This window comes from Charadrius vociferus, unplaced genomic scaffold, assembly GCF_000708025.1.
Source record: "Charadrius vociferus isolate BGI_N301 unplaced genomic scaffold, ASM70802v2 scaffold585, whole genome shotgun sequence".
In the NCBI taxonomy this organism is placed as follows: domain Eukaryota; kingdom Metazoa; phylum Chordata; class Aves; order Charadriiformes; family Charadriidae; genus Charadrius; species Charadrius vociferus.
This window is the reverse complement of record NW_009648642.1, coordinates 499,363-511,480: the sequence shown is the minus strand read 5'-3', so window position 1 is coordinate 511,480 and position 12,118 is coordinate 499,363. Positions and strand designations below refer to the sequence as shown.

The 12,118-nt window shown below is 59.2% G+C and overlaps 1 protein-coding gene across 1 annotated transcript in view; it reads right to left on the bottom strand.

Annotated features, from left to right (window-relative positions):
• NTN3 (netrin 3) overlaps positions 1-4,433 on the bottom strand; it is a 24,683-nt gene extending 20,250 nt beyond the window's left edge. Inside the window, exon 1 of the mRNA XM_009886380.1 lies at positions 3,467-4,433. Coding sequence (XP_009884682.1) covers positions 3,467-4,433 — 967 coding nt within the window. The remainder of the gene's footprint in view (positions 1-3,466) is intronic.
• Positions 4,434-12,118: the final 7,685 nt, after the last annotated feature.

Here is a 12,118-nt window from a genome sequence, read left to right as displayed (position 1 = left end):
CGGCGGGGAGGCGGCAGGGGAAGGGGCTGCGGGTGCCACTGCCAACAGACTGCCGTCAGCACGGATCCTGCTCCCTGGGATAAAACAGCCCAGCCCAGGTCCATCCGTCCCCGTCCCGTCCCGTCCCGTCCCACCCCAATGTGGGGGATTTCGGAGAGAATTTTTGCACAGGAAGCACTGAGATAGAAAGTGAAAGCCAACACATAGAGGAAGGGACACGGGGGAAGCACATGGGATCCTCTAAATCCCATCACGGCTCTGGGGATCGGTGATTTTAGGCACTGGCATCCCAAATCCATCACCACAGCTCTCCAGCCCGAAGCAGAGGGAGCAGCAGCCAGCAAGGGCTTCCCAGGAGAGCACAGCCCCTTCCCTGCCGAGTCCCCCAGATCAAAGCAAGCCCCGTGCATTATCCCGGTGCTCCGGGGAGCGCTCCCGCCGCGGCGGCCACAAAGGGAACAAGAGCTCCCGCATTACCAGCGAGTGCATCAATTACTTCCAGTGGCTGCCTTGTGCTAATCCGCTTCCCCCCTTTTCCCCAGGCCGAGTGTTTCGGGGACAGCCTGCCGAGGGGGCGACCGGGCGGCCCCGAGCAGCTCTGCGTGTGCAGGCAGGGACAGGCAGCGGCGGTGGGAAGGAGGTGGCGCGAGTCTGCAAGAACAGAGACGATGCATCAACATAGGGGGGCTCAGGATTTCGGCAATCACGCTCCCACCGACCGCTCTGCCAGGATTATCCTTCACTGAGCCTGACCCGGGCTAAAAGCTGGGGAGGATGCATGGATGGGGACACGGCACTCTCTTCCCTGCTCTTCTCTTTCCTCTGTTTCGGGCAGGGCACACCAGGTGGTACACAGAGCATCCCAATATTGGCAGGGCAAGCTCCTCGTGGGACTTGCAGCCCTTTTGGGGTATCGGCAGAGACCCCCATGGCCATGGACCGATGCCACTGCTCTCTAACCACTAGGCATGGGGCCACGCACCCTGTGGCACGGAGCTGGCACGGTGCCCTCTTGCCAAGCCAGCAGTGTGGCAAATCCACTGTCACCATCCTGGCTGCCACATCCCTAGACCTGCCTGTCTGCCAAAGTCACCCTGACCCCCATAACACCGCAGCACGGCGATGTCCCCGTGACTGCCATGGCCACCCTGTGGCAGCCGTTGGGGGTACACACCCCATGCCGATGCTCAGACTTCAGGTGTCGCTGGGCTGTTTCACCTCTGCATTCCCCCATAGCAGCCAGAGGCAGAAATTTTTGGGAAGTAAAAAAAGTCTGTCCTCGCCCCCAGCTGCATGGATGGATGTCTCTGCACCGTGACACAGTGCAGGACATTAATTTGTCCCCATGCCAGAGCAGGCGGAGACTCCTGTGTGCTGGAGTGGGACAAACCCCCATGCAGGGCGCTGAGGACCACAGAGCCAAGAGGTGACATCCCAGCACGACCTGAGGCTGTACCAGCCCCACAGCTCCATCCGGATCCACTTTTAGGGTGCTGCAGCCCCCTGCCCCTCACCTGGCACTGGGTTGCCAGGCTCCTGCATCCATCCACCCTCTTCCTCCTCCTCACCCCTCCCCGGCCCCATGCGACCATCCACCACCACGAGCCAGCATCACTGATGCCCGGCCACAGGACCAGAGTCCGAAACCCCGCAGCCCCCGGGGCTGAGCGAAGGGGAACTTCCCGGGCGGCCTCTCCTTTTAATTGGTGCTAATTGCTGCGTCTGTTCGTGCTGGCTGGGGAGATGTCATTGTTGAAAGGCACAGAGGGGAAGGCTCGGGGAGCTAATCCAGCTTTCAGCCACTAAGCCCTTCGGAGGCGGGTGATGGAGAAGCTCTTTCAGGTCCCTTCAGAGAGGGCACAAAGCCTGAGAGGGGAAAGGGAGAAAGAAGGGGAGCGAATCAACAGGAAAAACTACTTTCACACGCAGCTCGGGGAAGGGTCTTTGTGCGCCGGGCTTGTCGGGGGGAGCTTGAAGGGACCACACTGGGCCCCCGCCCTCCTCTGCTCTCCCTCGTTTATCTTTTCAGCCCCATCTGCCAAAATGGTGATGCAGCTGGGGGCATGAATGCTCAGGAGCACGGCCCTGCGGAGTGGGACCCTGACCCTGCAATGGGTGGACAAGACCGACCGAGGGACCGGAGATCTGCAGATGCTCCCCCAAAATGAGCTTCCTCCGGTTTAACCCCTTTTGCGCCGGCAGAGCCACCTCCACTGCCATCACGCTGCTTTACCGGAGGATTTGGTGGTGAGGAGGATGCGGTGTGGGATGCCACAAGAGCGGCAGCCATCGGGTTGGGGTCCTCCTTCTGTTCCAGGGGGTTTCCATGGGTTCACCCACCAGCTGGAGCCCTCCCCTGCCCGACCTGGCGGCAGCTGGAGGCAGTGGCTGTGGGCAGCATATGGAGTTGAGGTGGTTTGGGTTTTTTTTGCCCCCAAGCTTTGCTCCAAAACTCATCTTTCTGAGACAAGTGGGAAAACGCAAGGACTGACACATTCCCACAGGGCATCAGGTGGTTTAAAGCATTGGTTCTGGCACTCGCTTTGAATCTGCTGCCTTTTTAGCCGTTCTTAGAAGAAATCCACTGCAACATATATATATTTAAGCCGACAGCCGGGATCTCAACAAGACATCAATCACAAATACTAACAAGTCCCTCTGACCTCTGGCACATCCACTGAGGCTTTCAGGGGCTGATTAATGGTACAGCTTTCCCTTGTCTTCATCCTTCCACCACCCCCTGGGACTGAGGCTCCGGTCCAGGAGGAGCAAGAGGCTGTTCCTCCCTCTCCCAGACCTTCGTGGGGCTCTGGCGTCCCCCAACCCCATCCCAAAACAGGACAAAAGGCAAAAACCTCCACCAAAATCCCACAAAGACTGATGAGCGGGACAGCCAAGCAATGCCAGTTTGATGTTTTGGAAATGTTTCGTTTCAATGGAACTCATTTAACTCATGGAAACCTTTGCAAGGACAGACAAGCTAAAACGGCCACACAAAGCGCCGTGCCAGACTGAATGCAAATGATAAAATGTTGAATTGGGGTATCTCAAGTATTTCCTTAGTCTCTGCCAGGTTTTGCTGCCCCAAACCCCATCTTGCAGGGGATGGCCACGATTCCTCCTCCCAGCCCAGGGATGGCCAGTTTGCTGCCTAAGGGAACGACACTCAGCTGGGCATCCCACAGCAAGGTTTGCTGACCAGCTGGAAGACACCGGTGATTTTTTGGAGGGTTTTGGTGCTTTGGCGCATGGCAAAACCACCGCACCTCTTGGGGGGGCACCCACAGCTGAGACAGGGCAGCAGCTTGAGCCCTTCCCAGCCCTCCAGTGAGGAGGATGCTCCACAGCATCTCTGGACAAGCACCGTCCATTGCTTCAGCTCAGCTCCCATCACTTCCACCCCAGTGACCTGTTTTGGGGTTTCAGTGCCAGAAAAATAATTAAAAAAAATTTAAAAATCACTTACCCAGACACTCGTTGGCCTCACGGGCACTGGCCCGCTGCCAGGGCCGGTCGTAGTGGAAGGGTTTGCAGCGGTCGCACTCGGGACCCTCCGTGTTGTGCTTGCAGTCGCACACCAGCTTCTGCTCCTTGTCCTTCACGCAGCGCGCCGCATGCCCATTGCATTTGCAGCGCCCGCCGACCTGCAGTTCCCCCACCGCATAGTAATAAGGGGTTGAGCTGGTGCCCCCCTCCTCCTCGCCGGCATCCCGGCCACCTAGGTCGCGGAAGAGATGTGGGCGGCTGAAGACCACGCGGATGTCGGTGGCCGTCACCCAGTCCTGGAGCACGGGGCTGCTGTCAAAGTCCTGGGCGGAGGGTCGCCCGTCGAGAGTGCTGAAGGCGATGAGCCCGCCGGTGAGGGGGTAGAGGTCGGTGAGGCCATCGGTGCAGAGGGCCTCCTGCTCGTTCTGCTTGGTGACTGTGGCTTTGCTGGGTTTGCCATAGATCTTACGGCACTGGGAGGAGTAGTACTGGTACGGCACCCAGGTCTTGCCGTAGTCCATGGATTTGAGGATGGCGGTGGACTCGGGCCGGGGCGAGCAGAACTGGAGGCTGACGTAGACCACCTCAAACTTCTTGCCGAGGGAGAGGGTGAGGGTGACGTTCTGGGGCGAGTGGTGGAGGGTCTCCGAGCGCCAACATGTCATGTTGGAGGCGGTGTTGAGGTCGGTCAGGTAGGCGGGTGGGTGGGCTCGGCGGGGGTCCGAGGCATTGCAGTGCCGCGTCGGGGGCTTCCCGCACGTGCTGGAGGCTTGAACCTCCTTCCCGAAGGCGGCGTTGACGAATTCAGGGATGCAGCGGCGAGGAGCTCCACTCTCATCGTAGCAAGGGTCTGGGGGGGTCTGCTGGGCTACAAAGGGGTTCACTGTCTGGGAGAGGCCCAGCATGGCGGTGGTGAGGAGCAGGCGCAGGAGCTGCAGGACCTCCATCCTCCTGGGGCAAGAGAAGCGGCTCCTCCCTGGGGCAAGAGCAAAGAGGATGAATGGCGCTGGCAGCCCCATTGGCAGCGGCACGGCCACAGCACTGCCAGTGCGAGAAGGCTGGGATGGGATGGGATGGGATGGGATGGGATGGAATACACCCCATGTCTGGCCCTCGACCCGTGCCCACCTACCCAGCCCACATCTACTGGTGCAGCATCCTGGGAGTGGGGCAGGGAGGCGATTACTGTGCGGTGCCTTATCCACAGCAATCCCTCGCCGCTCGTCAGCAAGAGCGAAATACAGTGGGAAATGGCAGATGGAGCTGAGGTTTGGAAGGAGGAGGTTAAAATCAGGGTCCAGCCCTTCCCCGGCCTCTTAACGAACTGTCTCAGGAGTGACAGGAGCGTTCACACCTGCCTGCAGCCCTGGCCGTCACGCACAGCTCGGAGACCCCCATCACCGCACAGCTGCCGAGGAGAGGTGGCGGGGAAGAGCTGGGGAGACCTTTCACTGCAAACCTCAAGTTATCCAACTGCAGCCTGAAACAGCTCCCGCCAGCACAGGAGAAAGGAGCAGCAGCAAAAACACCTTGCGGGGACATTTTGCACCAGGCAGGAGCTCACTAGGATGAAGCCCCAGGGCTCAGCTGGGGCTGGCACCACTTTCCCTGCCATGCCATAGCCCCAGAAGCATCCTACTGGCCATGGGTACGGTGGCTTCTCCCAGTCAGGGGTTGGATCCCCTTCAAATCCCACTGCCACACTACCTGAGTATTCCCACTGGCAAAAGGAGGTTATTCTGGCGTCACCACCAGGAAACCCAGGTCTGGGTCTGGCCTCTCTGTTAATGGAGTGAAAAGCAAGGACCAAATGCAGGGCTTGGCTGGGCTCCTCTCCCAGTGGCCACAGCACAGGGCCAGGTGATGCTGGGTGGCTCCCAGGGGACATGGCCCATCTCCTGCACCACTGGCTTGGAGGATGGAAGAGGGACCGCAGGTCATGTCCCCTTCTGCCGGCTCTGGCTGCAGCAGGAGCATCCCACAAGATGCAGATCGGCCATGCCCCATCCTCAGCATCATGCCAGCCGCCATGGCTCACACGCTCACTGGAGAAAGGCCTCGGGCGCTGCAGCTGGCGGTAGACCCCTGAGCTGCCCAGCTGGGTGGATGGCATCAGCCCTGCCATCCCACGTGCTTGGCTGGAGGGGCTGTGCTGAGTGCTGCCCGCCCCAGCCACCGAGCCAGGTTCTCTGCCCTCTACCAGCCACAGCCAGGGCATGCAGAGGGGATCCCCCCACACTGTCCGCTCTCCCACTAGTAAATCCTTATGGGATGACTTGGGTTTTGCTTTTCTCTCTCAGGAACAAAGCATGACCCAGCATGGCAGATGCTGCCCACCTACAACCCCCAACACCGCCCCTGCCTGACCAGCTGCCCGCTCTGGCTGATGGAGGCTGGCAGGGGACAGTTGGTTTCAAATGATCTGGGATTTTCATTTTAGGTTGGTCCCCCCCCCTCGCCTCTTTTTCCAAATAAAAGGAGCCGTGGCTGTGGAAGAAAGCTGCCTCTCTGCAGCCTGCCAAACCACTAATGGGGGGAAGCTCCTCCCTTCCCAGCCACGCTCAGCCGGGCAGCCAGCGCCAGAGCCCGTGCCCACCAAGAGGGGAGCGGGGACAGGGGTCTCAGCCCATCCCCGGGCATCTCCCCCAGGACAAATCCCAACCCTGCCACCTCTGTGCCGTTTCCTCGCTGCTTAATCCTCTGCTGATGGAAACGGAGATGCTCTCTGCTGAAAAATAGGCGGCTCCCTTGGTGGTCTCTGCATCCCCCGCTACCCGACAGCGCTGCAGAGCCTTTCAGGGACGTGCCAGCCCACGGCTCGGTGGCTGAGCAGCCGGCAGGCAGCAAGACAAGGGATGCTGTCCCTGGAGCACCAGGAAGCCCCTACTCAAGTAGTGCAGCATGCAGGCGAGGGCTGTGGGAGCAGAGAGGGGAGCAACTGGGACGCAGCAGTCACCGCAGCAGAGTAAGCGCCATGCTGCAAGCGTCAGGCTGCGAAGAGCATCCCCCGGGAGCCCCGGCCCCACCGCAGGCAGCTGCCTCCTGGGCAAGCTCCCCAGCGCCTGCCTGTCTGGGAACTGTTGAGGGAAGACAGTGCCTGGTTAAGCCCCCAGTGCAATCCTGACAGGACCATCCCCAGCCCCTGCCTGGTGCCGGGCAGCGAGGCAGAGCTCTGCTCCTGTACTCACACCCAGCACAGCGGGATGTGAAATGCTGACGGACCCACCCTGCAATGCCCGGCAGGACCTGGCCATGCATGTACCTGCGGATACCCAGCACAACTCCTCCAGCCCTGTGATGCTGCCAGCTTCCCCGCCATCCCCGTCCCACCACACACCCCATGGAGGGGGACCCAGCTGGGTGCAGCCACCACTACCTCCCACCCCGCCAGCCCCAGGGCAGCACCGAGCATGGGGACAACCCCGTGGTAAGACCTCTGCACTGGGAGGAGAGAGGAGAAACCCCCTGGGGATGCCTCAGCAGCTGCATCCATCCACCCCAGGATAACTCAGGGTATATCCAACAAGGCCAAACCCTGCCAAGGAATCTCCTCCACTCACCACCTCCTCTGCCACATGGCACCAAGGGGACACAAGTAGGGCCATGCTCAGGTGTGCCACCTGCAAATTCCCCATTTGGTAAGACACAAAGGTGTTGGGAAACCCTTGACCAGGGGAGAAAGACAGCACCAGAACCCAAGAGCAAGGGGAGAGCCCAGAGAAGAAGGTGTCAGCAGGGCTGGGACCGGGGTTACTGCTGCTTTTGGGACACATGGGGAGCGAGCATCTCCTGCCCGTCCCCCCTGCCCTGATGCGAATCTCTGTCCCTCCCACCAGCCATACCAAGGCGCAAGCCCATAGATTCGGTGCCCAACTTTGGGGGGCTCGGCTCCGGCCGGGGAGCAGCCGCCGGGGAGCCAACGCTTGCCCAGTGGCGCATCGGCACTGCGAAGGCAGGGCATGAATGGAAATCATTATCATCGCCGAGACCACACACAGGCGTGCACGCTCCGCGCTCGGCTCACCCCATTATCCCGCTGAAAGAGAGCCAGGGCCGGTGGTCTCCGTGGGCTTCACCTCTGTATCGCAGAGGAGGGCAAGCTGCAATCTGCTCCCTTTTATGCATATTCAGTGTGACCCCGGGACTGCCGGCAAGCTGCCAGAGAGGCCCGGGAGTGGGTATTTCTCTCCCCGGCCCCCATCTGCCCCCCCTTTCCACTTCCCATCTTCACTGCCCCCAGTTCAGATCAAATGGAGATGCTGCTGACTAAGCAGGGAGCAGTGGGATGAGCTCCTCAGCGCTGAATCCAGCCCAGCACCCGCCTGGATCTGGCACGAGGAGGGACATAAGCGATGGGGTGCATCTCCCAGGGACAGCATCCCACAGGTGTCCCCAGCGAGGCTCTCAGGTGGCCACCAGCTCCCGGCCACCACCGGCACCCGCAGGGCTGGGGGGACACGGTGGCGGGGCTCACCCTTCCCGAGGAAGCGGCCGCCCTCCCGGCTCCTCCCCAGAAGCGGCTGCATTTTTGAGGTGGGCGATTTCCTCACTCCTCCGCTCAGGGAATGCTAACAGCCATGTGGTTTGGAAGGAAGTCATGCTGCCGTAGCGCTTCAGAAGTGCTTTAAAAAAAAGAAAAAAATTAGCTACCGCATCCAACGCCTCCACACCCCTTCTCCCTACAGCAACAACGCTTCCCAAGGCGACTGGCGGCGTTTCCCCGCCTCGCAGGAGGCTTGTCGGGGTGATGCTCCAGCCCGCTGTGGGTTCTCCTTCCCACCACCTTCCCGGGAAGCAGCGCTGCCAAGGGCGATGCATGCCCAGAGCTCTGCGTCTCCTGAGGCCGAGCCATTGAGCGGGTGCTTGGTCCCCAAAATTGAATGCAGGAGGCAGGTGCAGCAGGTGAACCAGGGCAAAGAGAGCAAACTTCCCCCAATACGGATGCTGGTGCCTACAGCAGGCCCAGGGTCACCACCCAGCAGACCGGGGCAGCGGCAGCTTTGCAGAGGTAATTATAGGATTAAGTGGAACAACACAGGGCGGGGAGGGAAGGGGGTTATTAGCCAGATTTGATCCTGGGACCTTTGCAGCGCAGGAGCAGCCTTCTCTAATTAAAGCGGAGGGGGAAGGCGTGAGCGGCCCGAGCAGCGCTCCACTGCAGCTCTGCCACTGAAAAATGTGGGTTTAAAGAGCAGGCGATGGCTAAAGCCAAGCAGCCATCGCTGCCAGGGAGGGCACAGCCCCAAGGGATGGCAGGGAAATGGTGCATCCCTCCTGCCAGGGACCTGCGCTGCTCCCCCCGGTCCTCTGCAATGCCACTGGCACGGCGCAGCGGGCTGGGTTTCTCCTGCGGGCCCTGCAGCAGGATGTGTGGGGTGCTCGCACCCCTCAAAAAAGGCTTGTGGCCTTACGGAACCGGTTGGGACAGGGATGCCTGGTTCCCACAAGGTGCCGATTCACCCTGTGCAGAGGGACAAGGTCCTGGGTGCCATCACGAGGCAGGAATGGGTCCAGTCACCTGCACGGGGCACCAAAAGGCTCTGCTGTGGAGCAGGGGGCAGAAAACCCCAGGAAGGACCAAAGGACCCGAGCGCTTGAGGGGATCCAGCAACTAGATCCAAAGTGCTCAGGTAGGGCTGATCCACAGGGACTGCTTATCCCCGGAGCTGCGGCATCCCCAGAAAAGCCTGGCAGCAGCTCAGGTCCCCTCTGAGCACAAGGGGACTTGGGGGACAAGAGACAAAGCAGAAGAGGAACTATGCACTCAGAGAAGCTGTAACTGGGCACAAACGTGTCCCTTAACCAGGATGCATCTGCTACCAGACCTTGCACATTCCCACCTCGTTACAGGCCCTTTCTAATGACAGCATCCCCACTCCCTTACCACCCGTGCTGCAGGGGTGACCCAGTGCAGATCTGCCCCAACCCCATGAACAGGATCCCCCTCTAGGGGAGCTGCTGGGGTCCCCACCACCTCCCTCCCCTCGGTGGGCACTGGTCCCTCACCCACTGTGCCCATGCCAGCTGGGGGATGCTTTGTTCCCCCCACCCAACAAGCAGAATGCATCAGGACCAAACTGCTCCAGCCACGGATAAATCATTCCATGTGTCGCTGGGACAAAAAAACACAACTGAGAAGTATTTAAAATGAAAGGAAAAACCCCATGCAGCCAAGGCGCTGGGACCAGGCTCGGCTTTCCGGCGGGAGGGAGCGTGCGTGGCAAGGAAAGGCTGGAGGGACGCGGCATGGTGGGCAGCGGTAATCACGTTCCCAGCCGCTAATGGCGTGACCGGTGCCCACCTGGGACACGGCTAATGGCACCAAGGAGATGCCTCGCTTTTCTTTACAAGCTCTCTCCTCTTTTCCAATATTTAAATATTGGAAGCTTCCAAGCGCGTACAGACCTACATCCGTGGAGCCAACCGCACTGCGCAGCCCCGTGGGCTTTCAGCCCCTGCTCCTCAAAGAACACACAGCTCACGCGGGCAATTACGGGACAACATCTTCCTGCAGCAGCCACTCCCGGCGATAGATATTGCAATGTTCTCTGGCATTACAGCCAGAGCCAGCATTACACAAGCCATACGATACCCCGGCGGTGCCAGGAGACGCATACAAATTACACTGCACTCAGGAAAGGATGGGCCAGATTCTGACCTCAGCCTCTTTGGCATCAGCCAGAAGTAACTCCATTCAGATCGGGCCAAACCAAGACGTAAGCGACTCCATTCAAATTTACACTGGCATACCTGTGGTCAGAATCTGGCCTGGCTTGAATTAGTTGCAGCCTGACGTTACAAAAGGCAGAAACAGAGCCCAGATTTCCTAGGTTATCGAAAACAACCCAAAAAAAAAAAAAAAAGAAAAAGAAATCCAGCACGAAGCAAACAGTCCCCAGGCTACTCAACCATGTGCACGGAGCTGTCAAAGGCTGGATGCTCGGATGCATCCCTGCTCAGCCGTTGCAGTAACTCATAAGCCACGCTGCCCATGGGAAGGAGGGATCGACACCCAGCACGGGCGTCCTGCCGCTTCGCCCGTGCCCGCTCTGCTCCCCAGCAGCACTGGGTAGAGGTGGTCCCACTCCCAGGAGGGGCGATTTCAGCAGGGTACCGCCTGCACGCTGCAGAGCTCAATCTGTTTTGCTGCAACACTCTGTTGCATCCCCTGGCCAGCGCAAGCTCCTCATGCTCCCAACGCAACGGCAGCTCAAGGAGGCATCTGGAGCCCCTGGCCTTGCTGGAGCAGAAAGCATGGCCGCCTCGATACTACCCTATTTATTAACCTCTACTACTGCTCGACTTGTTGCTTTACCCACCTCTAATCCCACCCAAGCTCTCCAAACTCCTTCGCACGCTCCTGCCACGCCGCTCAGCTCCCTCGTGTGCTCCCGGGAGCATCCCTCAGGCTGCAGAGGGTTTTCCTCCCGCTGCTCCCAGCGGATGCACGGGACTGGCGCGATCCTGGCCCAGAAGTCCTCAGCGCTTCAACCCCTTTCCACTCCATATGGGAATAAAGTGATCTGGTTTCCATAACGTCCCTTGTTGCCTTTTCACAACATGCCGGGCACAGATGTTGAAAATAGTCTGGATGAATATTTAAAATGGTATTCAGAGATGACAACATTTGGCCGGCTTTGAAAGATCTCTCACATCGGGTAGAGGATGGCTCACGACAACGGGGCCGGAAACACACTGCACTTTGACATCTCATTTTTTTCACCACCCCCCCTCTGGCTATTGGTACGATATTTCATGCCCCTGGTGTCACACAGCTTGTTATTGCTTGAGTGCCAGCCAAGCCTGCAGCATTTGGAAGAGGCCATCACGTACGTTTTTAAACATCACGGGGCAAAGCGGAATATGGAAAATCTGTCGCGTTTCCATACCGAGCGCAAGTGTCCTGCGCAGGCTCAGGGAGGGGCTCGTGGGGGCACAAAATAATTGCTTCCTTATGGCCTGACTAACAGGGTGGGGGAACAGGAGGCAGAGGTACCGCGGACACCCTCGGCACGGTGGGCTGCTTCCCTGCTGAAGGAAGACAAAGCCATCTCAGTATGAGGTCTGTGCTGATGCTCACCTCCTTCAAGGCTGGGAAAGCCTGCTCAGACCTGCACCTCCACCAGCTGCCACCCAAAGTGGGACCTCTGCTCCAGCCAGCCCAGGCTGAAGACATCATGTTTTGGTGCCCAGGGGAGCAGCAGCCATGTCCCTCAGCCTAGACTCCCAGCAGCTTACGTTTCTGGTGGGCTCCTCACTTCAGGCCATCAGCTGCATCCCTGGGCCTGGCTTCTATCTTCCCCAGGCCGCAGACTCACCTCGGCTCCTTCCCAACCCAGCATTAAACCTGCCACCTTCTCTGTATGGACCCGACTTGCCTTCCTTCTTCCACGTGCAGATGAAGAAGGAAGGGATGCTGGGACTCCCACAGCCCACCCTGGGCTTGGACTGCTGGACCTCCTGTCCCCTCAACAGCTCGCTCCAACCAGGTGCCCAGAAAAGCACAGCAGCTCCCTCTGTTTTATAAATGGGATATTGCAGAAAAAAAAAAAAAGAAAAAAAAAAAAAAAAAAAAAAATGCCATCCATCCATCCAAACGCTTTGGAGGGTGTTTTCAGAGCTCGGCTCAAGC